Raw genomic sequence first — 15,052 nt, 5'->3', positions numbered from 1 at the left:
AAGTTTTCTAATAGAAAAGATAAAATGGATAAACGATATGCAAGATATTCCGATAGTAAAATACGTATATTTTGTTAAAATTCACGTTATATCCTGAGTTCATTTCGTCCATTATCTTTATCATCAGTTAAAACTCCCAAAAAAGGAAAGCTGCCCATTAAATCTACATACTAATTCAAGGTCCATTATACCCAAATTTTATTACAGCTATAATTTGTAGCAAATTGCTCAAACGTCAGTAACTCTTATCGATGCTTCAGAAGAGTTTAACGAGAATATCTGTGTCCGAGACGTGGAATTCGAAAGCCATCGAGATCGAGATTCCACTGTAACGTGAGTTCAGTTCGTCGCATGACTGTTTCTACGTCTTAAAAACACTCTGCTATTGACAGGGTAGACTCTAGTCAAGAGTATGAGCGAACTGCCCAGAGCAAGTTTGACGGGAGCTTGGCGACCGCCGGGTAACCTGATGAACACTGTCGCCACTGCCGCAACACCGTCATCGGTAGGCTCGACAGCCACCGGTCTCACATCGCTGTGAAAGCTCACGTGTTTGCCTCGTCTGCCCTTACGCTGCGGCGAGTTCGGGCTACACTCGCCGCCGTCCCGATCGTAGAGTATTGTCGCTGAGGCAAACGGTCGCTTCGCCATATGCAACATTTCTACGACGTGTCGACGTCGAGCACGACGTAAATCTGCCGACTGCTTCGCCTTCCACGCAACCACGCATCCCGCCAAGAATAGAAAGAAGCAGGAGAAGAAACATGAGAAGAAGACGAATAGATCGATGTGCAACTGATCCTGACGGAAGAAAATCATCCCGTAGGCGGCGCGACCATTCAGCTCCGGATTCACCGGATCGATCGCTTGTAGCACGATGTGAAACTTGGTCTGGCCCAACTCGTGTTTGTCTTGTGGCAATGTCAATACCAATCGATTTGTTAGATTATGTATCACCAGAAAAGTGTTTCGCCTCTCGATCGTCAAAAAGCTGGCAAGATTATCCTCTAGCCAGTGCTCCATCACGAAATACTGTTGTCCGGTGTTCCATCGAATCGGCTCCATGGTAGAGCCATTAACCGCCGCACCAAGGTGAGGATGAAACTCAACAATCCGGAATCTGTTAGAAGGTTGATCAGGCCGTAATCTGAACCTGTTATCTAGTTCAACCTGCGGATAATGAATATTTTAGACATTTTTTTTGATAGATAAATAAATGCATTATAAAATTTATAAATATGTCAAAATCATAAATTTGTTACGTATAATGAATGATAAAATTGATGTAGCAAACTTATATTGATTTTTTGATATTAGCATAAAGGCAAAAAAATCCAAAATTATAGATTGTTTAAAAATTAAAAATTTTAAAATATAAAACGAGCTTTAAAATACAAAATAGTAAAAAAAAAACCAATAGAATAGAAAAGATTAAAAGATTAAACGTACTTCTTGATATCCAGTCGTTGAATTTAAAATGACAACGAAGGAATCATCTCGCGGACTCAAGAATAGATTCAAAGCACCTTGGGTGACATCCACCATCACTCTGATGTCCACGTTCATGAATCGTGGTTGCACCATGTAGAAGACGGTTTGGCCAGGGTTTAGAGGCTTCGGCTTCATCTTGCATTCGTCTGAAATAGGGAAAAGTAAGGTCTTCTTTTAGATACGCGAAAATGGCAGATTGTCAAACAGCTTATAGTAGAAGAGAGAAGATACGAACCGAAGGATACGTAAGATGCTCCCACAAAATAGAACGTTGCAATTTAAGAAAAACAATTACTTGACAAAAGTGTCAAATGAGTAAGTACAAACATACATATTGAAGTGAGGTCGAAATTGTAATCAGTATTTTTAATCGAAGTAATATTGATTAGTATATATTAACGTTAACATTATTTATTTTCATATTAAAGAAAAAAAACAGCACCTAAGTTACTTGGAAATAAAAATGTATCATAACGAGTGAACTGTAAAATTTACTAAAAAATAAAAAAAATTGTACAGAATATTATACAATTTTTGTGTGTTAGACATATTAATTATCGTTATGATGATATGAAAATTTAATCTGTTTGCAAGATTGTATGCTCACCTATTAATTTCGAGTCGAAACACATTTTATTGTCGACTGTGACGGTTTTGTAGCATTGATGGCCCATTGTCGGGGTGCCGGCATAATTCTCTCTGCACTTGCTGCATTGCACCATCCAGCACGGTGTGCCGCCCATGTTCGTACCCTTTATAGGACCACTCATGCAGGAAGGTTCACTCTCGGTATTGTTGCCACAGTTGCACTTCTCGCCAGTGACAGGATCGCACGTGAAGCCATGGCCGTGACATTCACAAGGCCGACACACGTCTCGGAGGTCTTCTGTCCCTCGAAAGTATCCGGTCATGCATTCGCCGCATTTGTCGCCCCTTGTGTTGTTCCCGCAATTGATGCATTTCGCTTTTGCCACCGGTCCTTCTTCCAGTTGTCTACTCAACTTCTCTATCGACATCTTGTCTACCGAATTCGGATCGGGCACGGTCACGTTGTCGTTGATGCAGATCCGAGTGTGTCCATTGCAATATTCGAGACATGGCACGCACTGACCGTTGTCCGCAGGATTGCCGACGTATAATGGTAGACATTTCTCACATTGTTTTCCCATCGTGTTATTATGACATTTTGTGCAATTATCGAGCTTGTCCGGACCAGCACAATCGCTATGGCCGTTGCATTGACATTGGATGGAGCAATTCGAACCGACATAACCAAAGTCACAACGGCATAGGTCGGGCTTCACACATGTGCCTCTCACGCAACCCTGTGTACACATGGGCACGCAAATTTTCTTACCAAAATCGTTCCCCCAGGTGGTTTCGGTCTTATATCCATCCCCGCATTTGCACTCGAAGCCCTCCTCCAAGTCAAAACACTTCTCGCTCTTCGGTGAACACGTGTGATGCCCGTTCTCGCACTCGTTCTCCGGAGGACAGCGGACGTAATGCCACGAGAAATCTGGTTTTGATACCGTAGTGAGCAACGACATTGTAACATTATCCTGCGTTTCTGAAGAGTCCACATGATATGGATGCAACGTTGTGGTGATTGGCGGCTCGACTTCTGGAAAGTGTTGACGATAAAGCATTTCGCAGGTACCTCCCGCTGGATGATCCGCCGGTGCTTCAAGTGATCCTTCTGTGCATATTCCTTGACCGGTTACATTAGCAGAGTCCAAGGAGCACCAGCCGCAATGCGAATGCTTCAGACAGGTGCTGCACTGCTTGAACACTGAGCATGGTTCCGGGCAGTGGTCCATATCAGCGTTACGCAACACTAAACCGCAAACACCGCCGGCGCAATAAAGCGGTTGATATGATGGTGAGATGCACTCGTTCAATTGTGTAGACCATCTACATTCGCTCCATCCACCTTCGGCTCCAGTACCCTTCAGACAACTCCTACAATCTTTGTGGTCGGAGCACCTCTTTTCACACTGAGTGCTGCTCATTTTGATGCTAGTCCGCTCGAAGATATTAATCTTCACGCAATTCCAATCGTAGACAGGCTCGCCCGTCAGCTCCATTCCCAATTCGTTAGTTTTCAATACCTGCCTCGTCCATACACACTCATCCAGACCGTAACACTTCTCGCAATCGCTCGCTGGACACAAGCGTTCCCCGCATTGATTCACGTTACTTACCGATGTGTCGCATCTAATCATCATGTCCTGTGTCTGATCGTTGCAATCTTTGTCCGATGGGATGCATTTACCGTGCGGACAGTTAGTGCACCACTTGCAAACAGGCTCGTTGTCTTTGTAATATGGCCACTCCGCCAGACATTCCGTGCATGTCCTGAAGGTCTGGCATTTTCTGCTCGCCATCCAGTCCGAATTGCAAAATATTCCGTTCGATCGTTGTGCTTGAGTCACGTTGATGTCACACTTGTCACCTCGGTTGCTTGATACCTCATTCGAGAAACAGAGGGAAATATTGGTGCCATTGAGAGTAGTGACAGCGCAGAACGAGCAACCGAAATATTTCCTACATGTGATCTTATCCTTCCAAAGATTGCATAAATCCTCCGGTATGTTAATCAATGTGACGTGACTCTTAATACCACCGTCAAAACCGCCAATAACGTAAACGGCGTTTGACTCTGGATCGGCATGGGTCATTGCGTGGGCGTAAGCTGGTGGTGGCGGACTGCCGATCGTCTCTGTATCTTTCGTTATCAAACGTATCCACAGGTTGCATGAGTATTTGTACGCTATTAACGAGTCTGAAGTGTTGTGAGGATTTTGTCGGCCGCCAAATATCACCATATATTCGTCCGTCGTAACCGCGGAATGAAGAAATCTAGCTTGAGGTAAACTATTGCCATCGGTAATTTCGTCTTCAAATGGTGGTAGTACTGACCACGTTCGTGTTTTATAATTCAAGGCATATAATCTGTTCGAAATAAACGTTCTGTTTATCGCATAAGTGTAGCCACCGAAAACGTAGAGACTATCAGACTTACTGTGATATACTGTGGAATGACCGTAAACACCTACAGGTCCGTTCCCTACAGTGTTCACTGTGTCCCAAGTCTCAGTTTCTAGATTAAATTCCCAGATCACGTCAAGATATCCATATTTAGGACTAAATCCACCAATCAGAATAAGGCTTTCCGACTCTCCATCTCTACGCAAAGTCAACGTATGACCGGCCAGAGGCAGCGGCTCCTTTTTTAATTCGTCCTGCACAATTTGGCTCCATCGCTGGTTCTGCAAACTGAATTTCCAAAAGTCACTGAGAGTATTGTTCGACAGTCCTTGTACATCCTCGTCCTTCATTGACAGGCCACCGTACACGTAGATCTGTTGTCTACTATGCACAATTTCAGCTGCGTGAAAGTAGCGACCCTGTGGCATGGACGCCTCTGAGGTAGATTCTACTGTTACTTGCATCCATGTATTATTTTTTGTGTCGAAAAGTCTAATGTCATTCAGAGGTCCGTGACTGAGCGAATAACCGCCGAACATCCATAGACTACCGCGTCGATCAGCCACCAAGCTGTGTCCGAAGCGTGGCAACGTTTTTCTCAAGTGATCCTGATGATCGGCCAAATATTCTGAATTGAATAGTTCCGTGAATGTGAGCTGATAGTTTTTGAGTGGGATAGAACAATCGCGTCCACCGTAACCTGGCACGCAAACGCAACGTCCATAGCCCTTGTCGCAGACGCCGCGTTTCTCGGAAGCAGTACAATTTTCCGGACAGATCTCCACATTGCAGTTGATGCCGACGTAACCGGATTTGCAGAGGCAGTTGCCATTGCGGCACTCGCGGTTTCCCGGGCAGTTATTGCACGTCATGATCACATAGCTCGCATTAAAACCCTCCACTTCGTCCAGTTGCTTATAGTGTACTGTTAAAAATCCGGATTTGGCCTCCACCGTGACTGGATAGTTGGTGCTTTCAGTGCAGTACACGCCCAGTAATTGGCTCTGATGACCACCGGTAGATGAGACGAATTCGGGCAGACCATCATACACATACACGCTGTTCTCCTGGCAACTTACGTTAATATCATCATGGATAGTGAATTGTATCACGCTTTGAATTGTCGGAGTGGTCGCATCTAAAGAGAGCTCCGTTTCGGGGCCAACAATCCAGAGACACTCTCTTGTCGGTGAGTCGCCTACGTAATTGTCCCAAAGCGAAGATTGCGAATGTCGACTACCAAGACCTTGCTTACCGTTCCCTTCGCCGCCCAACATACCTCGAGACATGCAGCCGTAATAACACATCCCGCCATTACGCGGATCCCCGTAATAGCCTCGTTTGCAACGCTGACACTTATCGCCTTCAGTGTTATCGCGGCAAAAACACATACCAGTTTGCCGATCGCAAACGTCGAGCTCCACATCGCCATGCCCATTGCAATTGCATTCGCGACAACCCAATGGTGTCGTTGCGTTTCCATAACTTCCTGCCTTACATTCTTCGCAATAACGTCCAATCGTCCAGTCTTGACACTCGTCGCAAATGCCTGGTCCCTGAAAATCCAAAAATTAAGATGCTTAAACATATGACAAAAAAATTGATAGTAATATTGTTATTCTGTATTGGAAACATATATTTTTGGAAACAAAATATTATTGATAAAATTTATTATTTGTAAAAATATTTTTTAAATTATTCCCAGCATCACCAGGACTATGTTCCAATTACAGATTAATTAAAAATACAATGGATTTTGTGAATTTTGAAAACAAATTCATTTTTTTATTGTTAATTCTCGAAAATTCACAAAATCCATTGTATTTTTTATATGCGATCATTGTTTACCTGCAAGCACGTAGAATGGTTATAACAGCCGCAGTTGGTTCGACAATCCGGTCCGGTCCAGCCCAGATTGCACTCACACTTGTAATCCGGCGCTTCGCTGCAATATCCGTTGACGCATCTCTCATAGCAAGTCTTGGTACAATTCTCTTTGCCATCGCCATTAAAACCGCGTTTGCATTGACAACTAAAGCTGCCGTGAGTATTGGTGCAAAGTGCATCGGGATGGCAATCGTGCAGGCCGAGATCACATTCATCCACATCCGGGCATTGCGCGTATGCCCAGCCAGACTCATCAGCGTTCAGACTGCTGTTTCGATACTCGTTGATGATCGCACTGCAATTGACATGAGCCTGATTGAAGTCGCCTTGCACGCACACGCCAGTGATAGGATTCTCCAGACTATAGCACCAGCCGCAGCTGAGTGAATGCAGACAACTGGAGCAGTTGGAGTGCCGACTGCAACTCTTGCACTGATCATTACCAGTGAGCGACGAACCACTGCGCGACGTGACACCCATTAGGCCCGCCTGGTCCATCCATTCTCGGCACAAACCGAATTGGTATTCTGATGTGTATACCGAGAATGAGAAACATTCCTGCGTGGCCTCGCACCACACGCATCTGCCACGCTCATCTAGGCACTTTGTGCAATTGGAGCGTTGTCGGCATGGAATCGGACACTCGAACAGACTCACCACGGCGTTAGGCAATCGACCGATTCGTGCGCATCTCGCCTCTTCCGTCCACCACTCACATAGTTTAGTGTTCACGCATGACTCACAGGAGATGTAATTGGAACAGTTAGCGCACGCTGAAGGCGTGATCGTCAAATAGTGCCATTCACGTATCGTCTCGCCGCGCTCCTTATCCCACTCTATATCTTTTACGCAGCTCTCTGTTTCATTGACGGAGCGCGGTAGACATTCATTGGTAATATCGCACCAACCACACGAAGAGTCAGTCAAACAATGCAAACAGTTATTGTATTGATGACAAGAACCGTTCTGATACGGTTCCAAGTATTCGAAAGTAAAGACCTTTCCATTTTCCATATTCTTGTTATGTACGATTTCCATTTTACTCGCATAAGCGTAGCTCGTGGTCACCATTCTTTTCGATTCGAAGTCCAACAAATAACGACCCGATTGCAATTCCATCGAATCTTCACCTGGCCATGTCGTCGGTATACACTGTGATGTCTCCGCAGTTAGATTGGCGACTAATTCCTGAGTAAAAATTAAAAATTATAGGTAGTTAAATTTCAGCAGAACTTGAAAATATCGAAGTCGTTTGACCAGTTCATGCGCGCGAACAAGAATATTTCAATATATTAACAAATTTCCTCTTCAATAAATAAAAATAAAATGATTTTAAATGATTTTAAATCTGCTTTTTCCTTTCACACACTGTCTTGTAATATTTTTTATTATAATTTTTATTTCTTTATTTTCCAATACAATTAGAAACTATCAAAGTTGCTAAATAATAAGAATAACTCACCAGCTTATCAGGATCATCATTTCGCGACACGTGAAGTGTCGCGCTGTTATAACTGACGCAAATTTTCAGGTGCTCCGCCGCGCTGTCCCAAAAATAATTTGGCGGTCTAAGAAAACCAGTCAACCTGGCAATCATTTCGCCGCCCAATGCCGATTCTGTCTTCGCACCTTGCATGGATGGTACATTAAAGTCAACCGTGGTCGCATTCACTATAGCGACTGAGTCAGGTTGGCTGAAGTTCACTGGTGGCTTGTACTTGAGAAAAGTCAAACCCGGCCTTTTATCCATTTCTCGACACTCTTCGGCCTTGGTAATCTCCGTGCCTTTTGAGCCCCACCAGCCTGGTATCTGCGAAGGCGTGTCGTCTCGCAGGCCGCATACCCCGTAATTGTCATCTTTGTGGTGACAGCGGGCATTTTGGACACACCAAGTACACGTGCCTAAATTTAGCTTATTTGAGACGGATTTCCTGCCGCGAAAATTCGTGCCCCAACCACCACCAGGTTGACCGTGTATTAGGCAAGAATGACAATCGCCTAGAGCCGGACAAACTCCCGGACAGCGCGTCGTTTGTAAGTTCGTCGTACAATTACTGCCTATCGTCCGACCATAGCATATCTGCAATGTCAAGAAATTTCATCAGAGCATACAAACAAAAGTTACTTTATGAATATAACTTTATGAATAAGTATAACGAGATTAATGAATAAAATACCTCATCCGCGGAACACCAGCCACATTCTGGATTTGCTGCGCACTCCATTAGGCTTTTGTGCCTCGAGCAAATTTGCTCTGGCTCAATGTAATCCTCGTCTCCCGGTGCTAACATAGGTGGTAAAGTGTATGCAAGAAGATCTGCATTTACATTGCCATGATATCCACCAACGAGCAACAAAGTATTTCCGTTACGCACATCTGCCGCATGAGCGAATACACCTTGTTGCTTAGGATAACGAGAATCTAAAAGTGGAAAAACAAATTTAAATCGACATAAACATATAACATATGTAAAATATGTAAATTAAATTAATTTATTTTACCTTTATCATTTAAGCCTAACACTTCGTGGCTCACCCAAGTGTGACAGCCAAGATGATAAAGATACATTTGATTATCGTAACAGATCTCCTCTTTGTTATGTCTATGAGAATATCCGCCGAATACTACCAGATAATTTCCTGTCATAATAATAAATAAAAAATTATGTATTTTACATATATAATACATTCATATATTTTATTTCTAAAAATTATTCTATTTAATAACAAGTAATTACCTATGATATTACATGTGTGGAAGGCGCGTTCTCTTGGCACATATGTTTCTCGCAAGTGCGCTCTTGGATAATGAATCTCGGACCAGACCTTTCTATCTAATTGAAAGACGAACATTCGGTCCGATAATTTACTGAAACGGGCGACGCTAGCGACCACGCCGCCGTACACCAGGAGGGAATTGGTAGCATGATGATATACAGTCGAATGCGCTACCACGCGTACGTCAAGTTCCTTACCGCCTCGAGGTCGTACTTCTATCCATCTTTCATTAATCGCCGTAGGATCCGCTTTAATTATAAGTTAATTATGCTAATATTTTTTTGTACATATCTCATATATAGAAATTATATAAATATACATTTTTTAGATTTTTTTGCTTTAATAAATTGGCAATAAACTTAAACTTACATAAGCGCAACTTGATTTTATATAAGCTGGATGAAAACTCTCCGTCAACAGTACTGCCTCCGAATAGATAGATGTAGTCACCTGCCAAAGTTAGAGTGTGCCTTGTGAGGCTGGGCGGGTAGAAAGGGGAGTTTTTAGCGCGTAATGTCCACATGCGTTTTATCACATTATAATGCCACAATTCATTCGATAGAGTACCATCTTCCACCTTTCCTCCGTAGATCACAAAACCATCTGAAAATATAAAGATTTTATTTATTTAAAGTGTTGGTTACAATTTTATGATTATAAATCATACGTTAGTTTGTTTAAATAATGCAATGATAATAAATAACAGTAATTTTATATAATCTTTTTCATTTTTTCATCTATATTTTTAATAAATGCTACTATAAAAAATTTCTTCTTTTATTTTCACTCTTAGATTTATTATGTCACAACGCAATACCAGTTTCGATATTGATTCAAATAAAATAAAAATAGAAATGTTTTCTGAAACAAGGTCAACAACTATTCATTTTATTTTAACTAAAAAATATAATAAATATAAATATAAAAAATATAATAAATGCTGACAGACCTTGGTATTTGCACGCAGCATGACCATATCGAGGACTCGGTTTAGGCAATTCGTCAACAGTTGGCTCTGTAACTTCCTCTTTCAACGAATCACTTGTGGTTAATTTTGAATCCGTAAATTCTGGAACAAAAACATTCTCCTCCGCGGATCCCGCTACGATTTGTTCCTCCCATTTTACGTCTTCGTTCTGCATATCTGTTGCATCACGTTCTCTATACAGGTTTTCCAAGTTTCTGCGATATCTTTAATAAATACAAACATTATGTAATAAAATATTAATTTAAATCTAACTGCACAAATAGAAAGCAAAAGAATTACAGACATACAAAACTTTAAACGAAATTATTCTAACGATCACTTTTGACTAATTGACGAGTTTTTATTTATTATTCTAATTAAATTCCAATTAAAAGAATATGATAATAAGTTTTTTGTATATATAGATCTTACCATTATCTTTTATATCTTTACATAAGCAAAATATAAAATCAACAATGTATTGTCCCCAATTTCCAAGATTGTTTTCAAGATATTAAATTAATGAGTGAGTCACTTACTACCTTGTTGACATTTGCGAATATCGCGGTCTTATATTTCGGGGATGCTTTCTTCTTGGATCACCGTTCCTATCGATTCTAATGGTGCTTCTGCTTTTTTCGGTTTCCTTAGGCATGTTCCTGAATTCTCGCGAGTGTTGACTGTCAGCAGTCCGATCGAGCAGGCCAAAAGTATTGTTATCTTTAATACTATAAAGCACCTTCCAGAATAAAGATGTCGTTGGTAGGCCGTATATCTCTTTGGCACCAGGATGGCGTTGTAATTCGGTAGCGATCAATGTAGGATCTAAATATTCAGCAGATGCGGCGCCTTCTGTAAATGTAAAACAATGTTGAGAAGTTATTTTCATTTTTTGATTTAATATTCAAAGTAGAAAGAATTTTATCACATTCTACATTATAATTAAATTATTGTATACACGTTAGAAAAAAAACAAAAATATAATGAAAATACAATTGCAAAGAAATTATAAATAAGAGATGTTTTGAAATTCTTACGTGAAATTTGTGCATTAATTTACCTAATATACTTCCATATTCATCTTCCCATTCACTTGTGCTAAACCTATATACTTCTAAGTCACTGAGTATATAATTGAGATCATAGCCGCCAAAAACATAAAGTGAGTCTGTTTCTTGAACATAGATCGCTGTATGAGCTGCGCGTGGCCTTAGTCCACCTTCTGAATGTGAGAGCCAATGCCACCTACATAAATAATTAGATTATTGAAATTTTTTATTTGTATATGTCTCATCCATTTATTTTACGTATTAATGTACGCAAAATTTAATACAAAAAAAATAAGAAAAATTTGTTATTTTGTTATTAAATAATAACATAAGTACAAAAACACAAAGATGTAATTTAAGGATAACACATACCGATTTCCTTCAGGATGCGTTTTGTGCAACGAACAAGATTGTCCAGAGTATCCATCTTTGCATTTGCATCTTTTTATCCCGCAAATACCCGCTTGATTGCAATTGTTTGGACAGAGAGCTCGGGAACAATCTTTGCTTCCCCAATCATTTTCGCAGAAGCACGTATTATTAATACACTTTCCATGATGAGTACAATTGTTCGGGCAATCCGTGACCGAAAATTCTGCATGGAAACCATCTAGGACGTAATTTGTGTCACTATATAATAATATCAACATCTGTAAAAAAAATAGTAACGTTAGAATATTTTATAAAATACAACAATATTTTATATCATGATAATATTTTGTGTAATGTTTCACTTTTATTCATTATTATTGCGTGAGTTTAGTAATAACTTACATTATATTTCAATTATATTATTTCGTTATATATTTTTATATTTATAATTAGTTTTCGTAATTTCTTATTAATAACAATTTTTCATATTTAATTCACACCACTAATTATTAATTCATAACATTAATTATTAACGTAAACTATGCGATATTGTGAAATCATAAATCTGCAAAACATTATCTAATGTTATTCTGTGGAATATACTTACATAACCAGATGATGATGTCACTTGCTGCGGTTCTGTCTTACCACTGAAGCTACCTAGAAGTGGTGAACGAAAGGAATCCCCATCATAAACAAACACATAATCATAACTGCATTCTGTGCCCATTGTCCGAAAACTTAATGTAATAAATTGGCGGCTATGGTTAGCTACAACGAGATATAGAATATAAATTCTATATTATAATTTTACTTTACTATTTAAAGAACAATAAGTCCTTTCATCCGTACCTTTAATGAGCCATTCACAATGAGAATCTTGAGTATAATTCGAGCCCATTGGCCCATCACTGATGATTCCCCATGACTCCGTGAAAACTTTTCTCGTCTTATCGCACGGCACTTGTTTTGGAGATGCCTGTGGAGCTAAATAGAAGCCCGGCAACAAGCAACTCCATATTACAATCCATGCTGTGGTGGATATCGTCCACCCCATCACAGCGTGTTCACCTCAATGTCGTTTAACAGCACATAGGTCATCATTCGTAGATATTAAATAATTTCTTGAGCAATTACGCGACGTATTTACAAAAAGAGTCATATCTGAAAAAAAAAAAAAACGTAACAACTTCTTAATTTATGTGTCATTGAGTTTTTTACAAGATAACATCTTCATTCGCCCAAGAACAAATTTACACAGCTGCATGCTATATTATAGAGATTATCACACAATGTAATTTACAAAATACAAAATGTTACATGATTAGACTTTAAAACTGTTTTACAATGCTCAGTGTTCTCAGATATCTCAAGTTTTAAAAATATTTACTGTGTTTTATTTGTAATGGATATTATACATTGATATATTAATATTGTAAAACTTAAGGATGACGCATTGACTGTTTTTCTAACACATTGAGTTCGCGCTATATATATAATGTACACTAACATTGTGTCAGACATATGCTATTAGCATATGCTTAGTGCAAATAGCAAACACATGTTAAAAATACAGCCGAAGTATTATCCTTGAATTTTGCAATGTCAATATTATATTAATGTAGCATAACATATCAATACAGCAATAACTTTTTACTCTAGAATTTATGATAAAATATATTATAGACTGTTTCAACTTTTACTTGATAAGATAATGTCAAATCTTAGGTATAGTGACATTTTTTAATTATTTTGCAAAACAGTGCAAAGTCACAAATCGAATCGAATCGTCACTAATGCACTTTATACTAAAACTTGTCGCCGCATAAATCAGTGCTTGGAGAATATTGTTAAGTTTTCCAGAAGAACACCCGACGATCGACAATATCTTAACAAGTCACGAGTGAGCGTGTGAAACATTCGTAATGTACACGTCGTGCAACGTGTTGAAGGACAATCTCCCAGAGCGCGAGCCAGCATCGCGCGAGAACGCAAGGCCCTCGGCTCCTGATCAATTTGCAAATAAGCACAAATAAGCAAATGACATACACGCACACTCTTGCACACGCATCCGTCGCGAATACACATGCGCGCACACACATACACACACACGCACACACGTGCCCATGAACTTTCCGCACCTATTGCGAGGACGACGGCGACGGTGATGTCGAGTGTAGCATAATAAGCTCCAGGGGAATTAGTCTTGCACTTGTTCTCACGAAAAGAGACGGAAAAGTCGCAGAACCCAAGTAAAATCTTGGGAATTAAATGGTCACACCTCTGTCAACGGGACGGAGTCGCGCGGTATTCTCCAGCAGAGATGGAGGGAGAAAGGATGGATGAAAGAGGGAAAACGAGGGACAGAGACGAGAATGTATCAAAACATCACCGGGAGGGGAAAGTTGTGAGCTGCCCGAATGGACCGAATGGTATTGAGTGCGAAGCACCAAGCTTATTAGTGATTTAAGAACCTTGTCTTAAATCTTCGTCGCGGGTGAGAAACGTGCGACAAGTCACAGGCGATGAAACTGGACGAAATATGTCAGAACTGTAAGCGACCGTGACGTAAACGCGCCGCAAAACGTCGCGAATCGGCACGGTGCTTCGCCTTGTTCGACTGCCCCGCTGTGTGCATTGCTTTTTATGGTAACGCTTGGAGTGGGGGAAGCATCGGCGTCCATTATGGACGCTTATTATTTAAATAACGATGATAATGCGATATATGTCGATAGTATCGATACTATTGCAGCATCGGCGCGCCGATTATACAGCAATTCTTCTGCTTTTAATTTTTTATATACTTGATATTTATAAATAAAATTATATTATATAGTGTAATATAGATAATATAATATATGAAGAGTAGGATATAATATCGAATATGGTACAGTTCTGATCAATGAAATAAGATTTATTAAAATCCAATTTTAGAAACTCAAGTTTGATTCCTCAATAATCGAGACTGGATTAAAATGAATTGAAATTTCTATGCGTCTAACTGAATCCAATTGAATAAAAAAATCTTTTTTATATAATTAGATTCAACTGAATGCAATTGGATTTCCTATCCAGAAATTTGAATTGAATAGTATTCAAATGCACAGAAAAAGCTGATATTATTTATAGATTGAAATATATTTTATGCAATTCCTATAAGTGGATAAAAGTACATTTGAATTGAAAAAATTTATTTTGCGAATGCGTATTTCTTAAAATTTGAATTCATTTCAATCTTTTTCAATTCATTCTCCTTTATTGGGTTTTTCTTTGATATTTTTTAACTCTTTATACAATGAGATTAGAGACATCAAGATTCCTAAACTAAAACTTCAAAATTAGATTCAGATACTTATTTTGTTCAAAATTGTATCATGCTCGAAATTATGTACTTCATTCTATTATAAAATAATATAATTAACACATGTATATAACAAATAATATAATATAAAATAATATTATAAGTCGATATATTATATATATATATATATATATATATATATATATATATATATAC

At 39.5% G+C, this 15,052-nt stretch overlaps 1 protein-coding gene across 1 annotated transcript; it reads right to left on the bottom strand.

Moving 5' to 3' along the window:
• Window positions 1-339: 339 nt before the first annotated feature.
• LOC105627145 (multiple epidermal growth factor-like domains protein 8) lies at window positions 340-12,592 on the bottom strand. Its single transcript, XM_012208431.1, has 16 exons — window positions 12,388-12,592; window positions 12,143-12,306; window positions 11,536-11,813; window positions 11,175-11,359; window positions 10,657-10,966; window positions 10,097-10,338; window positions 9,517-9,750; window positions 9,108-9,395; window positions 8,872-9,009; window positions 8,547-8,791; window positions 7,832-8,449; window positions 6,331-7,557; window positions 2,099-6,038; window positions 1,727-1,744; window positions 1,450-1,637; window positions 340-1,170 (listed from the first exon to the last, which is right to left on the bottom strand). The coding sequence occupies exons 1-16, from the start codon at window positions 12,590-12,592 to the stop codon at window positions 340-342; spliced, it is 9,111 nt and encodes a 3,036-aa protein (XP_012063821.1).
• Window positions 12,593-15,052: the final 2,460 nt, after the last annotated feature.

The sequence above is a fragment of the Atta cephalotes genome (genome assembly GCF_000143395.1).
Source record: "Atta cephalotes unplaced genomic scaffold scaffold00008, whole genome shotgun sequence".
NCBI classification, from domain to species: domain Eukaryota; kingdom Metazoa; phylum Arthropoda; class Insecta; order Hymenoptera; family Formicidae; genus Atta; species Atta cephalotes.
The sequence above is the reverse complement of the archived record's forward strand: the minus strand, read 5'-3'. Positions and strand labels throughout refer to the sequence as shown.